At 54.4% G+C, this 21739-nt stretch overlaps 1 protein-coding gene across 3 annotated transcripts in view; it reads left to right on the top strand.

The window, feature by feature from the left end:
* The window catches only part of ZDHHC7 (zDHHC palmitoyltransferase 7), a 36868-nt gene that overhangs the window by 11065 nt on the left and 4064 nt on the right, over nt 1-21739 (top strand). The window contains exons 2-9 of one of the 3 annotated variants that reach the window (XM_082438451.1): nt 5308-5393; nt 6713-6831; nt 8256-8577; nt 14777-14901; nt 15994-16090; nt 16530-16611; nt 17354-17484; nt 18102-20043. In XM_082438451.1, the coding sequence (XP_082294577.1) occupies nt 8263-8577; nt 14777-14901; nt 15994-16090; nt 16530-16611; nt 17354-17484; nt 18102-18278 (927 nt within the window). In that variant the 5' untranslated portion in view covers nt 5308-5393; nt 6713-6831; nt 8256-8262 and the 3' untranslated portion in view covers nt 18279-20043. Of the gene's footprint in view, nt 1-5307; nt 5394-6712; nt 6832-8255; nt 8578-14776; nt 14902-15993; nt 16091-16529; nt 16612-17353; nt 17485-18101; nt 20044-21739 lie in introns of those variants that run through there. The other 2 variants (XM_082438450.1, XR_014256907.1) reach the window with 2 other exon arrangements.

The raw sequence follows: 21739 nt of genomic DNA, 5'->3' as shown, positions 1-21739 counted from the left end.
TGTCCTCGTGCACCCCTCAGTACGGCGCCTTGGCTCTCTGACAGGCCCGGGCTTCTTCCGAGCACACCCTCGGCTGCCACAGTCCAGCCTCTGCAGGCCGTCTCCGTGCAGCCCGCCCCGGTCCTCTCCCTGGGTCTGACCTCCGAAGCCTGAGCTTCAGCACTGGCAGATGAGCGTCTGAGGCTGGGGAGCGCCGGGTGGCGGCGCCGGCCTCCTGTGCAGGCTGCTCTCTGTGCTGCCTTCCGCACACTGGCTGCTGTGCTCTCCTGCTAGGCTCCGACGCGCCCCGTCTGTCCAGGCTGACCTCCTCGCCGGCGAGGGGGCTTCTCAGGATGCGGGAACCTGTCCTCCTCCACAGCTCCCTGCCTGGGGCGCAGGCCCCGTCTACGTTCCTTTCTTTTTCTTTTTCCTTTTGTTCTACCTGGGTTACGCGGAGGTTTTCTTGCCCTTTTGGAAGTCTGAGGTCTTCTGCCTGCGTTCAGTAGCTGTTCTGTGTGAGTCGTTCCACTTGTAGAGGTATTTTCAGTGTTTTTGTGGGAGAAGGTGAGCTCCTCGTCCTACTCCTCCGCCATCTTGGTCCCGTCCTCTTATTTTATTTATTATTATTATTTTTTACTAATAAAGATATTTATTGGAACAGTATAAAAGGTTTTATATAAAATGAAAACAAGGCATCACATCAATTAAATACTTGGACAAAGCAATCATTTGTTACACAAATTAAAATTCGTTGCAGAAGCCACGTTAATTCTATTTATTGGGAGCCAGTGAGGATGAAGTCAGCTTACACAATAAATAGAATTTTGTCTTGTTGAAAGGTTCATCGTAGCTTTATTTTTTTTTAATTAATTAATTTATTTTTGGCTGCGTTGGGTCATCGTTGCTGCGCACGCGCTTTCTCTAGTGGCAGAGAGCGGGGGCTACTCTTTGTTGCGGTGCACAGGCTTCTCATTGCGGTGGCTTCTCTTGTTGTGGAACACGGGCTTTAGGCGCGCAGGCTTTAGTAGTTGTGGCGCACGGGCTCAGGAGCTGTGCTCGCGGGCTCTAGAGCGCAGGCTCAGCAGTTGTGGCGAAAGGGCTTAGGTGCTCCGCGGCACGTGGGATCTTCCCGGACCAGGGCTCGAACCTGTGTCTCCTGCATTGGCAGGCGGATTCCCAACCACTGCACCACCAGGGAAGCCCCATCGTAGCTTTAAATGAGATAATACGTAAGAGGGGAAATTGAAAAAAATGTTTTTTCCTTCCAGCTACATATGTCCTTCACTTAACCGCATTTAAACAAATTTGTTTTGCTTCTTTAATTTTCTCACCACGCAGTCTGCAAGCTCTTGGCTCTTTACCGAAACTGCTGGGAAAAGGCCCCGGCCCCGTGTGTGTGTTGACTGCTGCAGCCAGCCTTCCTGCTCCTGACCCCGGCTCGTCCCCTTCAGGCCCCTGCTCCCCTCCTGGCCCTGCCTCTGTCAGCTCTGCTCTGGGGCATGGCAGCCGCCTCCCGGTTGCCCGTCTTCCTCCTTCCATCCTAATCTTAGTTTGTCACCAGTTATCTTGCTAAAACATTTGTCTGTTGACCGAAGTTCCAGTCTCCCTTTGCAGCAGAATGACGTACGGAATTTCAGGCTGCCTAGCTCGGCCTTCGGAGTGCTTTGTGCGGGGCCCCGGCCTCCCCTTGCCTGCCTTCCCGCCCCCCCTCGCACTGAGCCCGGGGCCCTGCAGCCCGCGGGTTGCCCTTCCCGCCTCTGTGCCTCTCGCGCTGTCCTCTCCTGTGCGGGTCTTGCCTGTCCGTGGGCCCACTCCTGCTGTCGTCCTACCCGACACTTTTCTGGTTCCTCTGGACGGGATAAGCGATTGTCATCTCTCTCCCTCATCGCCCTCTGCGTGCCACTGGGGATAACACCGCGCACATCGCTTACCAGGCCGGTCCCCGCCTCTCTCCCGCGAGCCCTTGTGGGCTGAGGGCCTGTCCGAGGTTGCGCGTCCTCGGCCTGGCCTCCGTGGAGGCTGCAGCTTGGAGGCCCCGCCCCCACGTTTGAATTCAGCACATCTCACGGCCTGTGTTTGCCTCACATGCTGCTTCTGTGCCTGAAGCAGAGATGTGCTTATTCCTGTTTCTTATAGGTCAGCAGTGGGCGTATGAATAGTAAAACAGTGATGAGTTTAAGCAGTGTTTTAACGTACACATGAATACCAGACTCTAGGGTAGACATTTCCTTTTATTGCAACAGTGAAAATCATTGGATCTTCATTCTTTTTTGTAGCAACTGATCACCAAAGTATATTGATGTCTTTTGTTTACCTGTTTTGTTTGTTTATGAGAAATGCATTTTCTGTTTATAGACATGGGGAAAAAAGTGAGGGGAAGAGTTTAAGACACTTGCCCGAAGATACTGTTAAAAGTAAACTGAGACAGGGTCTGGCTCGGAAGGCAGTGTCTGTAGGGAGAGAATGGTTTCAGCAGCACTTAGAACTTGGCTGTTACTACACCCTTTTACACCTGCACGTGTACCCGTGCTGGTTATTTTTTCTCCTGTTCGTGTTTTAATTGAGGCATAGTTAACGTACAATGAAATGCACAATTTTAAGTGTGTAATTTTAACAGCTCATTGAATTTGGTTTGACAGTGCGTGTGCCCGCGTAGCCTGCTGCCCTTTCCGTCAACTCAGAAACTTACCTTGGGGCTCTCCGTCGTTCCCTCTTGTGCTCCAACCCCGTTCTGATTTCTTTCAAAATAAACTAGCTTCGCCTGGTTCAGAGTGCCATGGAGAGGGACTCCTCCTGTACATATTCTTCGTCTGGTTTTTCCACTTAGCGTGATTTTTTGAGGTTTATCCACATCATTGCATGTATCCGTAATCCCGCCACCCGTTTTAGTATGCCCTTGTACGAATATACCATGGTTTGTTTATTCATCTCCTGGTGAGGGATGTTTGGGTTGTTCTGGTTTGGTGACTGTTATGAGTGAAGCAGCTGTGAACGGTTCTGTACATGTTTTGTGTTCATATTCACCTTGAGGAAAATACCTAGAAGTGGAATTGCTGAGCCACAGGGCGGGTGTTGGTTTAACTCTGAGAAAGTGCCAGACCGCTTTCCGAAGTGGTTGCCATGTTGGTTATTTTTTAAAATTTATAAAAGTAACTGGGGATTTGGTCTCATTGTAGAGATTGTGCTGTAGACCTGAGGACTGCAATGGGCAGTCCTGTGTTTTGCAAAGCCGGTTTTCTTTTAAAACAGTGCTAACATAAGCTCATTTGAAGATATTCAAAATGAATGTGAATGAAAAGTTGCAAGTATTACGAGGCGTAATTAGGCATTACTGGTTCAGCATGTTATTTGGCATTTAAAGTTGTTGGCTACTGCATAGGTATTTGAAAAAAGTTACCATATATATAAATGCCATATTTTAAAAGTCACCTCCGTTAGTTTAAGCAGCCTGTGGTTCATGGCCACATTTGTTACTGAAAAGTTCAGAGGGGACTCAGAGCCACTGATAGGCTAGGGAACGTTTGGTGTGCAGGGTGGCGGTGACGGGTGCGGGGAGGTTGTCCAGGTCCTTGTGGAGGGAGGACGGGTCCTGAGGAGACTTGCAGGGTCGGGTGGGCAGGGGAGCCTGACGGCAGAGCTGGGCCCGGCGGGGGCGGGGGGGGGCACTCCCGGTCAGGAGGCAGCGAGCAGCCCCCAGTTACTGGGAGGGGCACCAGAGCGTGTTCCGTGGAGGAGACCAGGGGCGCTTACCCTGCCCACCCCTCGACCCCCCCCCCCCAGTCCCCTCACCCTCTTCCATGCCAGCCCCCTGGGGTCCTAGTCAGGGGTCTTGGTTTCAGAAAACAGACACCAACTGAGGGTTTGCGGAGAGAAACATGTTACGTTGGAAGGATATCAGATGCACACAGAGTGTACAGGCTGCGAGGCACATGGGGCCGCCAGCCTGGGTGGCGGTTGAGCGGTGCAGAGGAAGGACGTCTTGTTCGGGGGTGCCTTTGCCAGACCTGTTGTTTGGAAGATGGACCTCCTGGGTTGGTCCTCTGATTTCATTTTATTTTGTCTCCTAAGGTCTTTGTCTTTTTGTTTGTTTTTTAGTTGATTTACAATGTTGTGTTAGTTTTAGGTGTACAGCAGACTGATTCAGTTTTATATATGTGTATATCTATTCTTTTCCAGATTCTTTCCCAGTATAGGTTATTACAAGGTATCGAATATAGTTCCCTATGCTGTACAGGAGATCCTTGTTGGTTATCTGTTTTCTGTATAGTAGTGTGTATATGTTAATCCCAAACTCCAAGTTTATCCTTCCCCCATTGCCCTTTGTTGTTTAGTTCTCCTTTCTGGGAAATTTCCCCATTCTCTCTTCCAATCCTGTTTTGTAAGATTAAAAAATTCTACCATCATATTTTTATTTTTCAATAACTAGGAAGTTCTCAGAATGTTCCTCTTTGTCTCACAGATGCAGTCTCGTATTTCTTCTTAAGTTTTCTTCTCTGTGCATTATGCCTGCTCTGAATTCCTGTTTCTCTCTTTTCTTTCTGGGGCTCTTTCATGAGACCTGTTTGAGCTTTCTCCAGAACATCCGTTGGCTCTTGGTTCATATTTAAGAATGAGATGTACCAGGAGTGTCTGTGTCCATGGTCCTTTGTCCTCTGGCGGCCCTGGTCTTAGGGAAACCTGGCAGCAATCTGACCTCTTTGGGAGGGGGACACCCTGCATCTTGGCGTCTTCGGCCTTTTTTCTTGGGCCAGATGAGTGCCTCTAGGGAGGCTGTGTCTGCTTGCCCACCTGCCAGTGAGCCCAGTGGGAGACGCTGCCAGACTGGGAGGCTCCTCCCTCATTCCGCCCGCTCCTTCGTGCACCTGGCCCCTCCCCCCGGGGCACCCTCCCCCAGCGGGGCCTGGGGCCCCTCTCACCTCTTTCTCGTCTTTTCTGTAATTCCTCTGCTGTGGCTGGTGAACAGTGAACAGTTGTCGCCTGTTGAAATGCAGGTTGACCGGATTTGGTCTGGATTATCCCTGGGGCTCTTTCTCAGGGATTTTGGCTTAGAGATTTGTATTTAAAACCAGGGCTAAAGTAACAAGAGGGTAGAACAGAGAGGTTTAAAATAAATTACTTAATTTTCAGGATTGTCAATCAGTTTACTAGTAACGAAATCCTAGAGGAGTCATGATTTCATAGTTAAAGATAGTTCTGAATAACGGAACTTCAGGTGTGAAGCATCACATTGGTTACATGTGCTCCAAAAATTAATCATGCACTAAGAAATAGTGTGCACTTTGGTCATAAAATAAGTACCTTTTCTAATCAGATTTTATTATCTTTCAGATCCTGTCACATAGGACAGTATGCACCTTAAGATCCTGAAGAAAAGGCACAAAATGTTCAAGTAATGTCTAAAAATAATTTGTGAGGTAAGTGATTATTTAGGTCTCTAAACACTTTCCTCTCTAACAGCTGACACTAACTTGCACACCTTTGAAAAGGCAAATACGGGCAGTTCAGATGGTTAATGGTGACAAGTAAATCTTTTTCTTCACGTATCGTCTTTGGTTTGCTTACCACCTATGCTAAAAGGAGAGTGTGTCCCTGGAGGAAGATTCCATGAAGAGAGTCGATCAGTTAGTAGCAGGTATTACACGATGAGGGGCGTTCTCAAGTGTAAGCCACTGGAAGGGTTTTGCTTGAGTGGCTGTCCCTTAAATAATGGAGGTCCGCAGTGTTGCTCTTAGTGTTCTGGGAAACGGGGCTTGATCTAACACGAGGATAAACAGCTCAGGTTCAGGAGTGTAGACAGAATCCCATTAAACTGGACATTAAAGTAGAAAAACCATCGGTCAGTGCACAGTGCTTGCAGGTTTTTCTCAGACATGATCTCGCAGAGTATTCAGTCACCAGCGATGGGTATCAGCGCAGAGTGAGACTGTGCCCTCACCCTGGCTTCGCATCACCAATTGCTGTGCCATTTGCTCTTGTGTTCCCAGCATTTTTAGATTAGTTGAGTGTAAAGGAATTGTTTCTTCATTTCCTCCCCTCCCTTCCTGTTGCATTAATGAAGTGTAAGTGCTGTGACTCAGCGGAAGGTGCCTGCGCTTGATGACAGATAACCGAATGTGTTCAGCCTACCCTCGCCGTGTTCATCGACTGCTTTCTTGCAAATGCAGTGACTTTTGGGTATCAGATAGTTTTCCCTTTGCCTTCTAGTGGCTTTTACAAATTCGGCTCTGAAGCACACAGGCATGATGCCTCGCTATCCTAACGTGCTTCTGGGAATGTCCCTCCCCGCCCACTGGGGTTGCTATGTGTGCGGTCACCTTTCCTCACAAATAGAGCTGCCATCTGCACCCCCGGGGGAGGCCTGCGGCTGCTGTCACCAGTGCCTCAGCCAGGAAGGTTAATCGGGACTGGGTCAGGCATCCAGAAGACTTGGGTCCTGATTTCTAGGCAGAACTCGGGCCGCACAAGTGTGCTCTGACAAAAAGCTAGCCTGTCTCTGGACACACGGCCCCGCAGCGATTGCGCACCGCCCAGCAGGCGGGCACCCATTTCTCATAGAAAGCGTCCTACCTGAGAAGTAGCCATAGAGCAGAGGGATTCCGGTCAGAGGAATTCTTCAGCTTAAGGCTTTGATGAACATTTATGATTCACTAAAAAACTTCTGTGGCCATCACTAGGCCACTCTCTGGATCTGAGATGGGGACCAATTCACGTTGTTGCGTCTGCCTGTAAACAGATGCGCACTTGCCGTGAGCCCAGGGGCGTGCGGGCACCGACGGGGAGCCCGGAGAGAAGACCCAGGCCTTTCCCACGAGGGCTGAGAGCCGGGGGCTGAGACACAGACGCCCTCTCAAGGTAGGGAGTGCTGAGCGCACTGCCCATGGAGCTGCTGAGCTGGTCCTCTTTCCAGAGGGTCTCAGCCCCCCGACGGCATCAGGCTTTACAGTGGTGTAGACAGAACCGCGCTCCAGCACCCTCTCCAGACAGCCGTGTCTGATGTTCTGAGTCCCTTTTCAAAGTGCTCTTCAGAGGAAGGAGGACTGTCTCTGCAGGATGACTGGCTTGGCAGAGAGAAGCTTCGGGCGCTGTAGGGCGGGTGGCCTCTGCGGAGGGAAGGGGCTCGGCAGGAAGGCAGCCGTCGGGTCCAGTATGTGCTGGCTGAAGAATGGCTGGTTCGGGGCTGCCCAAATTCTTATTTTCAGTTTCTTCACTTCAGTAATTATAACGCTCTTTTTGTCTGATCTAAGAGCAGACTGTGGGGAACAATTTCATTTCTGTCTTTTACTAGTCAGTATCTTTGTATCAAGAGGGAATTTTGCAAAATATTTGCAGAAGGAACTCTCATCAGCAAATTCATTCATTCAGTAAATGTTTTCATCATTACCGCGCTCTAGTTACAGTTAAGGAAGAAAGTAATGCCAAGATTCCAAAGCCGATGCTGTGAATCAGTTGTAGCAGACCCGACCCCAGGAGCATTCTTATCCCTCCCCCTCCTCCCCCACGTTGGGGAGACCACAGTCGCTTGCTCTGTGCTTGTTTGAAAGAAGCCCCGCCTGAGTGGAGAAAGCCCTCGGGTCGTCTGATAAAGCGCTGTCAGTGTTTTTCCATCCCCTGCTCGAACAGCAAGGCCAAATGAACTGACTGTTTCCCTTTCTTTATTTATCATGAGTATTACTACTCATATCAGACACTGATGAGAGGAGGTTATAGGTTTACAGAAGCAGCAAAATGTTTGCTAGGAAAAGTGTCAGTTTTCCTTTAGTTTCTGACCCTATGTGTTCTCGGGTATCAGGTACTTTAGGAAATATGGGAGAGTTGTCGAAAGAACGGATACGTGAAGGAAACTGTTAAAAGACTGAAAGAGGAAGGGCGTTCTAGAAACAGCAGAGAGTTAAGCCTGCCTCAAAAACACGGTCGCACGTTGTCACAGTTAGAACGAGGGAGAAGTGAGAGTGAAGGGCTCAGTGAAACAGGGAAGAGTGAGGCGAGAACTGGGGGCTCTGCGGTCGTGGGCCGGCGTGGAAGCGCGCAGTGAAAGAGCCCCTTGTCTGTCAGCCTCTCATCAGCCGCTGGCCTGTGCGCGCTGCGGGCCGTCGGGCCTTGGCCCCGTGGATGGGGCCGTGGTACCCCAGGCCCCATCTCTGCCAGGCTTGGGGCCTGGGTGCCAAGGGCGTGCGTCTAGCTCCCGCCCCGCGTCGTCCTCGCGCAGTGCGGCTGGGGCCAGCCGCAGTGGCCGTGTGTGCCCGGGAGCCTCACCAGCGTGTCCCGTGCCCCTGCAGGGAAGCCATGCCGTCATCAGGACACCGGCTCCGCGATGTCGAACATCATCCCCTGCTGACCGAAAGTGACAACTACGACTCTTCTTCCTCCTCTTCATCCGAGGCCGACGTGGCAGACAGGGTCTGGTTCATCCGCGACGGCTGCGGCATGATCTGTGCTGTCGTGACGTGGCTGCTGGTCGTGTACGCGGACTTCGTGGTGACGTTCGTCATGCTGCTGCCTTCCAAAGACTTCTGGTACTCCGTGGTCAATGGAGTCGTTTTTAACTGCCTGGCGGTGCTTGCCCTGTCGTCTCACTTGAGGACCATGCTCACCGACCCCGTGAGTACCTGCCCTCTTGCTGGGGTTTTCGGCCGGGTCTGGGCTGCGGAGGCACCAGCGGCGGCGCCGGGCGGAGGGCCTCGTGCTCCCGTAGCCTCGGGGTTCACGAGTTCCTGGACGCAGGCTGGTGGCATTGCTCATGGCTTCGCTGGAGGAACCCAGGGCCCAGAGAGAGGTGATGTCACGGTATATTCATGGAAAACATTCCACTGAGCTGTTTATTCACATGAAGAAAGTGTACTGAATAATGCCTGAAATCCTTTCTAGTTTATTTTTTAATATTTATTTATTTATTTGGCTGTGCTGGGCCTTAGTTGCTGCGCATGGGATCTTCATTGCTGCTTGCGGGATCTTTTTAGTTGCGACACGCGGGATCTTTGGTTGTGGCATGTGGGATCTAGCCCCGGACAAGGGATCGAACCCAGACCCCCTGCGCTGGGAGCACGGAGCCTAAGCCACTGGACCGCCAGGGAAGTCCCGCTTTCTAGTTTAAATACTTCGTTTCTCTAAAGTATGGACTGAAAGCTGAGTATGTGGCATCTAGGGCTTTACTAATTTTTCCAGTTGCCTTTTGATCACACGCAAGTAATTTAACTTCTTCGGGCTAGAGGTTAGCTATTATCTTTAAGTTCGCCGTAGGAAGAGCCCCGGTGGTGTCAGCCATCTTCCTGCATGTTGAAAACGGGGCTGGGTCCATCGTTTGTAGGCATTTTGGCGAGGAGGCCACCACGTCGGTGCCCGGGTGCCAGGCTGCGGTGTGCCCGGTGGGGCCGGGGGAGGGAGGGCTACCCGGCCGGGCCCCTCTCATCACAGTGCTTGTGTCTTCTGACCAGTGTAGGCCTCCCTCCCCCCGCGGTCCCGTCCTGCTGCAGCCCCTCTCCCGCGGGAAGAGGCCTCAGAGCTCTCTTCAGGAAGCCCCGAGAGCCGGGGGTCGGGTAGCAGGTGTGTGCAGCGCGCTGCCTCTGCGCCCGGTGGGCGTGTTCGCTTCACTTGTTTCGCTGCCGAGAAGCTGGATGGAAGCCCTGAGGGCCGGAGCGTGAGGTGGAGGAGGGTGTGAGTCCTGGATGCAAGCATTTTTTAATCACATTCCACAAAATTCACCCTTTTGCAGTGTGTAGTTCGATGATTTTCGTGTATTCACATCACCGCAGTCATTTTAGACATTTTCATCACCCAGAAAAGAAACCCTGCCCCCCCTTAGCCGTCACTGCCCCGAGCCCCCAGATCCCCCAGCGCCAGGCAACTGCTGATGTACTTTTTGTCTCTGGATTGGCCTGTTTTGGACAGATCACAGAGATGGCATCATACAAGGATACGTGGCCTTGACGTCTGGCTTCCTTCACTCAGCGCGAGGTTTCTAGGGCTCATCCGCACCGTGCACTGTCAGTGCTTCGTTCCTTTTCACGTCTGAAGACTCTTCCACTGTGGCGATGGGCCACGTTTTGTTTATAGCCATCATCAGGTGGTGGCCATCGGGGTTCTTCCCACTTTCTGGCTGTTATGGACAATTCTGCCGTGAACATTTGTGGACCAGGTTTGTGTGGACCTGTGTTTCGTTTCTCTTGGGTAGAGACCCAGGAGTGGAATTACCGTGTCATGTGTTCACGCTACGATGAACTTGCTGAGGGTGGTTTTTCATGGCGGCTGCAAGGCATTAAGAGTCCCCCCAGCAGCGTAAGGGTTCCTGCTTCTCCACCTCCTCAGGTGACTGTTCGTGTGTTTGATGAGAGCCATCCTGATGGCTGTGAGGTGGTATCTCATTGTGTTTTGATTTGCATTTCCCTGATGACTAATGATGCTGGGCTTTTCGGCCATTTGTAGGTCTTTGGAGAACTGTCCGTTCAAGTCCTCCGTCTTGACATCTAGATGTCACTGTTTCCGCCATGCCACACGTCAGGACTCCAGTGGCAAGTTACAGAATCCACCGGGAGTCAGTGTGAATAGAATCGAGGGCACCCAGCGGGCTGTGAGGAGCCCAGGGCAGGGGTGCGTCTGGCCCCGGGCAGGCGTTGGGACTGGGGTGGGGAAGCTGTCGGGAAGGAGGCGGGGGAGAGGCCGACCGAGCCGCCAGACACTCCCGTCCTTCCCGGCATCCTGGCCCCTCTGCCGCCTAGTGAAGACGGTGGCCCCTCACACCAGAGGGAATTGGGAGCGTTGGGTTCCAGACCCACAGTGGGGGGGAGACTGCGTGGCCAGCGGGGTCGGGTGTCCGCTCTGTCCTCTCATCAGGGCGGCTGCTTTCTCCTCTCTGCAGATCACCTTCAACCCGGGGTCCAGTCTGGGCTGAACGAGAGCCGTCACGCCACCCGGGGTGAGGCCAGTTCTCTGCTGGACGTCCTTTTACTAAGCCAGTAGGAACAGTCACTCTTTGCTAGGATTGGCTCTGGCTTGGGTTGTTTCTTTAGAAGAGTTATTGGTACTTTGAGGGGGGAGCAGAAAGGAAGATGGGGTCTCTGACATTTGATGGATCAGGGAGCTGATCGGTCACAAGGCAGCAAGCTCACCTGCGGAGGTGAGTCTCAGTGTTCAGAAGCATGAGATTGTGCAAGGCCACCCGCTGCCCCGCACCCAGAGCCTGCTCTCCTCTGTCCCCAGCCTTGTTTGACAAGCAGCAGCCTTACCAGCAGATGTGTGCCGAGGGCCCACTAAGGCGCCTTTGTGCCGGGAGCCGTTGGTCCCGTGCCGGGCGCCCTGGGACGCCTTTGGGCGTTCATTAACCCGCCAGCACCTTGCGGAGGTGGGCGTACATCACGTCAGAAGGTGAGACCCACAGCTGGCAAGAGGCAAAGCTGGGGTTTGAACAGTTATCTTTTGCCAAAGCCCTTGCTTTTTCGTTAACTTCTTACAGACATTTCATTGTACACAGAAGTGGAGAGAAGAGGGTCATGAACCCTGCTTATCACCTCGTGGTCAATCTCGTGTCAGCGATATCCTCGCCTACTCCCTTTCTTTCCCTCCCCAGAATATTTGGAAGTACATCTCAGACATTATAAAACTTTATTTGTAAATAATTGTGTGTATCTTTAAAAAGGGCTCTTTTTTTTTTAAAATATAAATTTACTTATTTATTTATTTTTGGCTGCGTTGGGTCTTCGTTGCTGCACACGGGCTTTCTCTAGTTGTGGCGAGCGGGGCTACTCTTCGTTGAGGTGCGCGGGCTTCTCATGGCAGTGGCTTCTCTTGTTGCAGAGCACGGGCTCTAGGTGCGCGGGCTCAGTAGTTGTGGCACGTGGGCTCAGGAGTTGTGGCACGCGGGCTTAGTAGTTGTGGTACGCGGGCTTTAGTAGTTGTGGCACGCGGGCTTTAGTAGCTGTGGCGCGTGGGCTCAGTTGCTCCGCAGCATGTGGGATCTTCCTGGACCAGGGCTCGCCCCCTGCATCGGCAGGCGGATTCTTAACCATTGCGCCACCAGGGAAGCCCCAAAAGGGCTCTTCTTTATAGAAGCACGGCTCCAGCGCCAGCGGCTCGTGTGGAGCGGCTGGAGAATTCCTCACTATGTCCAGTGGGAGGCCACGTCTCCTCAGTCGTCTCAGTCCTTTTATATTCTTTTGTTTGAATCAGGGTCCAAATAAGATCTATCCTTTGTGACTGGCTGACGTGTCTCCTTTTTCACCTCGGTGGTCCCCTCTTGTTCCTTGGGATTTTTTAAATTGAAGAAACACGGTCCTTTGTCATGTGGCTCTCCTTCCACTGTGGAATTTGCAGCTTATATCCCTGTACGTGTCTTTACATGCTCCTTGTCCCTTGTGCTGCCCATGAATTAGCAGGTAGACTTAGGGGAAGCGCCACGCTCCCGTGCCCCTAGCTCAGGTCCTGGGGATCCAGAATGCGTGACAGGGAGGGAACCAGAGGGTCAAGATGGAAAGATATGCGGGGGGAAAATGTGCTTTGCAAATCATAACTTCCCTGGGTATACGTATGCCGTGGTTGGGAGCACTCTTCCTAAGCGTGGGCACCTGGTTTCCTTCTCCAGGGCGCATCAGAGGTGGGTGGGTGGGTGCGGGTGTGAGAGGTCGGGCGCTAGCAGCAGCAGCAGCAGCGAGTGGCAAAGCTGTCCGGAGGACGCTGTGCCGAAGGGGAGCCGTCTGGGCCGCACTGGGGTAGGAGGCGTGGCTATGGCAGGGACCACAGTCCTGGCGGGACACAGGTGAAACACGCAAGGTGCGTCTTAGAAAAAACATGCCCTGAAAATGGTTCGAAGGCGAACGCGAGCTTGAGGAACGTGCCTCAGCTGTTCGGAAGGTTTCTTTGATGGAGCGAAGAGGGGCCCCCACTGGTGCCGAGGAAGCGGGCGCTTGTCTGGTGTGACCTGGTGAGACCCGGTGCTGAGTGGACCTGGGCCCGCCCTTCTGCTCCGTGTCTGGCCTGCAAGAGCGCATCTCGGAGTATGGAATCGAAGCGCAGATCACCAGCCGCGGGGACCGCGGGGGCCTGGGTGGGTCATCGGGAGGCACTGCGGGGAGATAGGGGCCGCCTGCCCAGGGCTCTGAGCCGCAAGAAGGACCAGAAAACGCCTTCATCTCCACGCGGGCTGATTGTTACGTGTTACCTGACGTGTCTCCCCCTCGAGATGCACACCTGTTCTCCGTGAGTGGTCGCAGGAGCGCTCTTTAACCAGCGGGCGGCGTGGGGTGCCGTGCTCTGCAGAGGTGTGTCAGGTCACGTGTTTTACCGTGGAAACAGCGTGTGTGTGGCTAAACCTGGTCCATTCCATCGTCTTATGAAACGTGTGACCCGAGCTGTCATCAGGAGCGGCCGGTGTTGGGAAAATTGAGTAAAATGCTGGACCTGACCTTCTGATGTAAATTCTCAAAAGTGAGCCTTTAAACCCTGAACTTTTTTTACGCTGTGGATTAAGGAGACAGGTGGCGTGTTAAGGCCAGGATCTTGACCACAGCAGCTTCCCTGTGTTAGGATGGGGGACTGACCGGTGCCCATCTGGAGGGCAGTCAGCTGCAGGGGAGGGTAGGGCAGTGAACCTTCCCATTTTGCCTGCAGCCCTTCCTGTGCTCCCCCCCGAACCCGGGGCACCTTGTGGGGCCTCACTCCTGCTGGTGACAGGGCCGCCTGTCCGGCTCCCTGGGGGCCTTGGAGCCAGTGGTCCTGGGTCTCCACACGCGCCTGCTGGGCTTTGCAGACGTGGGTGTCGGCCCTGGCCCCGCAGAGGTTGGCTCGGGCTCCCGTCCAGCCGGGCAGTGGGCTTTCAGGAGCTCCAGCGCAGCTCCTGCTGACAGCGGCGTGCCTGCCATCTCCCCGTGCTCTCACCCCTGCTCGGCTCCTCCCAGCGGGGCTCCTTCTCCAGAAACGTGCATTTGTGTGAAGGACAGGCTCCGTGGGGCACAGAAACAGGGTCTGGGCCTTGTTCCCAGTCCACAGGCCACGGTGCCCAGAATGATCTTCCAAACGTGATCTCCACTTTCTGTCTCCACTGCCCAAAGAACAATTCCTCCCCCTTTGCAGCCTACTCAGGCCCGCTGCCCTCCGCTCGGGCCCAGTGCCCTCCGCTCGGGCCCACTGCTGTCCCGTGTACGGGGCTCTCCGGCTCTGGCTCCCATTTCCAGATTCCTCGTACCTCTCAAGCTCCCCTAGTGCTCAGGGCTCCTGCAGACACACACTTACAGCCCCACAGCTCCTGCCCCTGGGGCCAGACGCCTGGGGGAGGCGGGGGGGGGGGGGGGGCTTGGGGCTTGTGTGTGACACTCTCGTGATTAGGTTGGCAGAGATGCATTACATAACTTTAAACACACAAGATAAAGTCCTTTTTGAGATTGCTTTGTTCAGCGCTCCCCTGCTGCAGCTGATAGGAAACCTGTGGGTGTGCTTATCACGGAAGCCCTGCCCAGGAGCTGTGCGCAGGGCCGGCTGCACCCTGGGGACGCCAGCTGCCCTGGGGCTGGAGTGGCTTCGCAAACACACCTCACCTCTGGCACGACCTGCATGAAGTTTGAAAAACCCAGGTGACTCGCCTTATGAAGGATGACACACTCTATATTTTGAATTCATTTTAAAGCATGTTATTTTCCATGAAAAATAAAACTTCTGGTCCTGCCTAATAGTTATTTTTCATATTAATATAAGTGGCAACTACAACATTATAAATTATATCATGATATATAACACCCAAGACTAATTCCTAAATTTACTGATGTTTTTTAACCTTCCTTCCCCACAGCTAAAATGCATTGTTATTAAACCATAGGGGGCAGTACCCAAAGGGAATGCTACTAAAGAATACATGGAGAGTTTGCAGCTGAAGCCTGGAGAAGTGATCTACAAGTGCCCCAAGTGCTGCTGTATCAAGCCCGAGCGCGCCCACCACTGCAGGTATGGCAGCCCTCCCCCAGGGGAACCCGAGTGCCCATCACTGCAGGGACCCCTTCCCCAGGGTGGCCCGAGCACCCACTACTGAAGGGACACCTTTGCCAGGGCAACCCGAGCACCCAGCACTGCAGGGACCCCTTACCTGCGGCACCAGTGCATCCACCAGTGCTGGGACCCCTGCCCCGGGGAAGCCCACGCGCCCATGACTGGAGGGGCCCCTGCCTCGGCGCAGCCAGAGCCCACGCTGAAGGGATTTCTTCCCCAGGGCAGTCTGTTCACCCACCACTGCAGGGACCCCTGCCCCAGGGAAACCTGTGCACCCACGATTGGAGGGACCCCTTCCCTGATTCAGTGAGAGCAACTCCTGCTACAGGGACCCCCTTCCACAGGGCAGCCCAAGCACCCACTCCTCCTAGGACCCCTTCCCTGTTGCAGCCATAATACCCACTGCTGCAGGGAGCCCTTCCCCCAGGGCAGCCTGTTCACCCACACCCACCCTCAGGGACCCCTTTCCTTAGCCAACCTGAGTACCCACCACTGGAGGGACCCCTTCCCCAGTAGCCCCAGACCCACCACTGCTGTAACCCCTTCGTTGGGGCTGAGCCCCCCACTACTGCAGGCACTGCTTCCCCAGGGCATGTTGAGTGCCCAAGCTGCAGGGACCCTTCATAGTGCAGTCCAAGTGCCCACCACTGGAGGGAGCCCTTCCCCGGTGCAGCCAGAGCACCCACTGCTGCTGGCTGGACCCCTTCCCCAGGCAGCGTGAACACCCACCACTGGATGGAACCCTTCGCAGGTGCAGCCAGCGCACCCACCACCGCAGGGACCTGTTCCCCCCGCAGCCATAGACCCACCCCTGCTGGGACCCCTTCCGCAGGGCATCCCGCGCACCCACCACTGGAGGGAAACCTTCCCAGGTGCAGCCTGAGCCCCAACCCCTACAGGGACCCCTTCCCCACAGCCACAGACCCACCCCTGCCAGGACCCCTTCCCCGGGGCAGGAGGCCCCCTGGGCGGCCTCTCCCCAGCGCTGTCTTCATTGGGTGGTGCTTCCTCAGCGCGTGCGATAGTGGAAATCTAACTGCTCCTTCTCAGTATTTGCAAAAGATGCATTCGGAAAATGGACCACCACTGCCCTTGGGTGAACAACTGCGTCGGAGAAAAGAATCAGAGATTCTTCGTGCTTTTCACTGTGAGTAAAGATACTCGCGTCGTCAGTGACTTGTAGTAAGTTCTTTATCTGGAATCTTACCTGGAGCCAGTAAGTTTATTCTGACATCAGACCTGCAGCCTCTTCTCTGGGACTCACATTATACCTGTGCTGTCACTGGTAGGAAGTAGTCCACCAGATGAGTGTATGTTGCTTGTGTTACTCTAGGTGTTTTACTGTGATTTAATTCTCTCCCAGATACCTTGAACCACAGTTGTTAATAGGCTCTTGCTGAAGTGGTAGAACGTATTTCCCCACTGTGGATTACTGTCCTTGGTCCCGTGCGGTCCTGGCGAGGCGGAGGTCCACTGCTGCTGTCATTCCTTCCCTCACTCATTTTCACTGACACATGAGATCAGGAGTAAACGTGCGGTTCAGCGGCCTTTCGTCCTCGGGTGGGCTAACGGGTGTCTCCCCGCAGATGTACATCGCGCTGGCGTCCGTGCACGCGCTCGTGCTCTGCGGGCTGCAGTTCGTCGCCTGCGTCCGAGGGCAGTGGAATGGTAAGTGCACGCTGTGGGGGGCGAGGGGAGGCAGCGGAAGAAGGGAGGAAGAAGGGGTCCTCCGGTTTCGAAGGAAATCCGCTTCAGTGTTTTAGCAAATAATTGAGCTTTTAAAGAAAAGAGGATGGGACAGTTCTTACACTGCCCTTTTGCTATAACGAAGCCACGTACATACGCTTGGTCCTCCTCAGTCAGCTAATAGTTTCTGCTGAGTCTCATTTGTACTTTGCAGATTTTTGAGGCTAGGCGAGAATGCGTCTTTTTCCCAGCAGGCCTGTGTGTGCTCCGGCTGGTCGACCGGGCGTGGCTGATACCAGTCGCCCCGCGAGGGGAGCCAGGCCAGGCAGGCGCGAGCTGGGCGGCCCTGGACTTGGGTGTGTGCCCAAGTGGGGCCTGCTCACAGGTGGAGGCACACACGACTCTCGTCTTTTCTGGCTTTAGCTGTATTTTAGTACGCAGTGCAGTACACAAATACAGTCTCAGTAGAAACCTGGGGTGATACAGAACCTTGCGAATCCGCCGACCAGGAAGTGGTGGTGTGGATTCTTGCCTGGCAGGGCTGCCTTCCGCCCCTGGTGGACAGTGGGTGTGCCTGTTTACAAAACGAGCTCCTTCCTCCGTGGACGCCGGCCTGAGGGCGGCACGGAGGGGGCTCTTCCGTGAGCCGAACCCCCCAACCTGTGGCCTGGGACGCCCGCCGCGCTCGGGTGTCCAGTCACAGCCAGCCTCTTCTCATTCACAGAATGCAGTGATTTTTCACCTCCAGTCACTGTAATCCTGTTGATCTTCCTGTGCCTTGAGGGTCTGCTGTTTTTCACTTTCACCGCAGTGATGTTCGGCACCCAGATCCACTCCATATGCAACGATGAGACGGTACGTTCCGCCGCCGCGTCTGCTTAGGCCTTGCTGTGAGCACGAGTCGGGGGCCGCACTGCTGTGGACAGCGCGGGCCCGCGTGCTACCTGGGGGGCGGCCAGGGCAGCCCCGAGGGGCCGCGACAGCATCGCCGCACGTGACCCCCTCACTGCGTGAAGCTCGGGTTTCAAGCGTCCCTGGGATTTGAGAGTCAACAGAGCCGGGCAGGGAGAGCCGGCACATTCCGTTTCTAGGAGGCCCCGCCCCCTGGCAGCTGCAGGGAGTTGGTCACCTTCATGTCTTTGAACTGAAGGCCCAGAGCAGGCGCTTGATGAATATTTGTAATACAATACGTGGAAAAAAAAGATCAATCCCTGGCCCTGAGGACTGGCTCCCCCTTTGCCTCTGGGGCTGCCTAGGCTGTACCCCCCGCTGGTGGCTGCAGCCTGGCTGTGCTCGGGGGCCACGGGGCTGGTGCCAGGAGAGCCCCCGCTGCTGACCCCGGCGTCCCGTTCCCACGTGCGGAGGGACGTGAGAGTCTGGTGGGGCTTCCCCTGTTGTCACCGCTCGCCTGAGCCGTACCTGCTGAGGGTTTTCCTGGCACTGCCGCCCACTTGCTTTTCTTTCTCCCCCAGGAGATTGAGAGGCTGAAGAGTGAGAAGCCGACGTGGGAGCGGAGGCTGCGGTGGGAGGGGATGAAGTCTGTCTTTGGGGGCCCCCCCTCGCTGCTCTGGATGAACCCCTGCGTCGGCTTCCGATTCAGGCGACTGCCGACGAGACCTAGGAAAGGGGGCCCCGAGTTCTCGGTGTGAGGCTCGCGCATCGTGCTGGGACTTGTTCACGGACTTTATTTATTCGGGGTCGGAAAGGGTATCGACAGCTCACCTGCGACCAGCAGGGCAAGTGCAGACCAGCTGCTTGCAGCCAGCAGAGTTGTGTACGTTTACGGTCACAGATGGCGGAGTTCCCACACTAACTGGGTGCTCTGATCCGTGTCACCGTCCAGTAACAAAGGGACGTGGCCGCGCGAAGGAGCCAGGTGTCATTACCTGCCTGCACAGCTAGGAGTTCTGTTAGCGTACTTGGCGTTCCTTAAGAAGTTTCGTGGGTTGTTACACGGGCTATTAAAATCCTGTGTGCTGAGCTGCTTTTCTCAGGCATGAAGAAAGCGAGCCAAGCCAGTGACCAGGGATTATTCTGCGGCTGGTGGCTTCGGGGAGCTCCGCCGGCCCCGTGATTCCCGAGGGCCCGCCTCGGTCCAGGAGGGGCCTGGACGCAGGAGCGGCGGGGCTGCAGGTTCGCTCCCCGCCCGGGGCTGGTGGGCCCTGACCCTGTGGGCAAGTCCACGCGTGTCTGTGTGTGTGCGTGCACGTGTATTTTAAAGTGGGCCGTGTTGTTCAGGCAACATAACACGTCATGGGCGTGTGCCACAGACAAGCTATTTTTTAGAAACCGACGTTTCAGGGAAGAGGGGAGAGCTGCGTGGGGTCCCCCCTCCCATGGGGTTTACTATGAATGTATTGCATACTGGAGAATATCTCAATCCAAAGAACACTCATTCCTGTGTGGTCTTCTGTTGCCCTCCTGTTTTAATTTTTTAAAAAAAAATCTTGAGTGCGTGAGAGGGCTTTGGCACTGACCTGTTTGGTTCCGGCCAAATGAGCAGCGTGTAAACGGCCCCTCGGTGAGCGGACAGCAGCGTCTGTGGCGGCCTGGTACCTGCAGCCTGATGCACAGCTGGCCGTGCAGGGGGCGCGCGCGGCCGAGGAGGTGAGGGGGCCGCGAGGCAGGAGCCCCTGGGCCCCGTGGGCCTCGCCTGCAGACAGTATTCAGGATGGCGACAGCTTGTTTGATTTTTCAGTTTTTACCTTTTTGGGGTATCATTTTGTTTCTTTACCCACGTCACAAGCGATAGGACCCTTGGTGCAGAGCTTAAAATTATGCCAGAAAGCAAACAGCTCCCCTCCCTGGGGACTCGCCTTAAACTTGCCTGGTTTGTCGGTGTTTCACGGGACTGAGGAGGAAGCCATCTCTGACAAGGTCTGGAGGGTCCCCGGAGCCCACGTCCCGCGCTGAGAAGAGTGGGCGTCTCCCTCCTGGTCTCCACGCCTCTCTGCTCATCTGTGAGCTGTTTTGCTTTCGTTTGCATTAACCTGTCCCCTGTCCCGATCAGGGTTTCTACCACTGCCGGCGCAGAACCACAAAGGGCCTACTGGACAACAGTCTAGCTGAGTAGACGAGCTGTGGGATGGGTGTGAAATGGACTCAGTCACTGCAGAAAAGTGGGCTGTGAACGGGGGGCTCTGAGCCGCAGCCGGAGGACTAACAGGAGAACAGGAGACTGATGGGTTTCCCGAGATTGTTCTGCAATATCTGTCATCTGGGTTGGACGTGTGTATTGGGCTTCAATGTGAGGCTTTTCATATGTATATCCTGGTTATCAATAAAAACAATTATCTAAGTGGTTGAATCCTGTGAGACTTGGCAAATATGTGCAAATCAAGTATACTTGACTTTTCAACCTCTTCTTTCAATGTAACTTTTTTAAGAAATAAAGCCACCAGTTGACATTCTCCAGCAGTTTGTTCAGTGGCGCGGTTCTTGGTGGGTCGTTGGCGTGTTTCCGTGCTCGGCTCTGGCACCGGCACCCGGGCCGCTGTGGTCCCCCCTGCTGCTTCCAGAGCCCTATCATCGCCGGGGACAAGTGAGCCGCTCTCCCAAAGGTCGCCGTCTCCACATTTAACATTTTACTTCCAGTAGACGCAACTGATCTCACTTAGCTTTGTCCTAAACGTCCCTTCATTTTTTTAGTGCACTTGGAAACAAAAACAATTTTAAAGATCACTCTCTTCCATCCAGCATCTCAGGTGCCCACAACTTCATTCAACAGTGTGTCTGGTACTTGCACTCGAGGGACGCAGAGAGGCGAGGCGAGGCGAGGGTGGCCGCCGCGTAGGGAGGCACTGGCCGGCCTTGGAGACACGTCCCCGAGCACGCCGCTGCGCTGGCAGCTACCCTCAGGCTTGTGTTTGTGGCTCTGCAGAATTGTGCCGCGCTTTTGTGTTCTTCCTGTTGGAATGTTTTATAGACTCATCTCAGATGACGTCTGCATTAAAATGGAAAATGAAAAGATGGCCCAACTAGGAAGGTGGCTGAATCCTGTCTTCTGTTAGGAGATTTGGGTTTGGCTGCTTAAGCAGAGAGAAGTATCCTGAAGGAGAGACGGCCTGGGAAAAGCCCGGCAACAGTGGGCGGGGTGCCCGTAAAATCCTTGTTGATCCCAAAGCAGCATTCTGGAGCCTTCAGTGACAGGGTCAGCTGCCCAAAGTGTTGACTGAGGATCCAGTATGAAACCGGATCGCTCCTTACGCAGGACACAGGGAAGCTGCGGCCAACTGCACGTGTGCGGCCGGGTCAGCGAGCGCTCCCCGAGCCGGGTGCTGATCTTTACGGAAGGAATGGCTCTGCCCCAGGACTGATGGGAGGCGTGGAAATTACGGGGTCTCTGTGCACTGTGGAGACCCCACTGCGGCCTCCCAGCCTTGCCGCCGAGAGGGTCCGGGAACTTCCGGTTCCTGTCTCATGCGACCTGCCTTTTTTTTTTTTTTTTTTTTAAATTTTATTTATTTATTTATGGCTGTGTCGGGTCTTCGTTTCTGTGCGAGGGCTTTCTCTAGTTGCGGCAAGTCGGGCCCACTCTTCATCGCGGTGCGCGGGCCTCACACTATCGCGGCCTCTCTTGTTGCGGAGCACAGGCTCCAGACGCGCAGGCTCAGTAATTGTGGCTCACGGGCCTAGTTGCTCCGAGGCATGTGGGATCTTCCCAGACCAGGGCTCGAACCCGTGTCCCCTGCATTGGCAGGCAGATTCTCAACCACTGCGCCACCAGGGAAGCCCCCTTTTTTTTTTTTTTTTAACTCAGGAAGGCTTTACTATCTTCTTTTTAGTCCTTGGTTCCTCAAAGTCAACAGTCCTGTGCCTTGATGCCTTGTGCTAATGCTTGGTGGACCCTTTCCACCTGAGACACGTGCTCCTCTGTTCTGGCAAAAGTGCTGTGTTCCAGGGGCTTCCCTGGTGGCGCAGTGGTTAACAATCTGCCTGCCAATGCAGGGGACACGGGTTCGAGCCCTGGTCCGGGAAGATCCCACACGCCGGAGAGCAACTAAGCCCGTGCGCCACAACTACTGAGCCCGTGCGCCTAGAGCCTGTGCTCCGCAACAAGAGAAGCCACCGCAGTGAGAAGCCCACGCTCGCTGCAACTAGAGAAAGCCCA

This window comes from Balaenoptera physalus (genome assembly GCF_965194825.1).
Source record: "Balaenoptera physalus genome assembly, chromosome: 19".
NCBI classification, from domain to species: Eukaryota; Metazoa; Chordata; class Mammalia; order Artiodactyla; family Balaenopteridae; genus Balaenoptera; species Balaenoptera physalus.
Note: the sequence above shows the minus strand (reverse complement) of the source record. Positions and strands in the feature narration are given on the sequence as shown.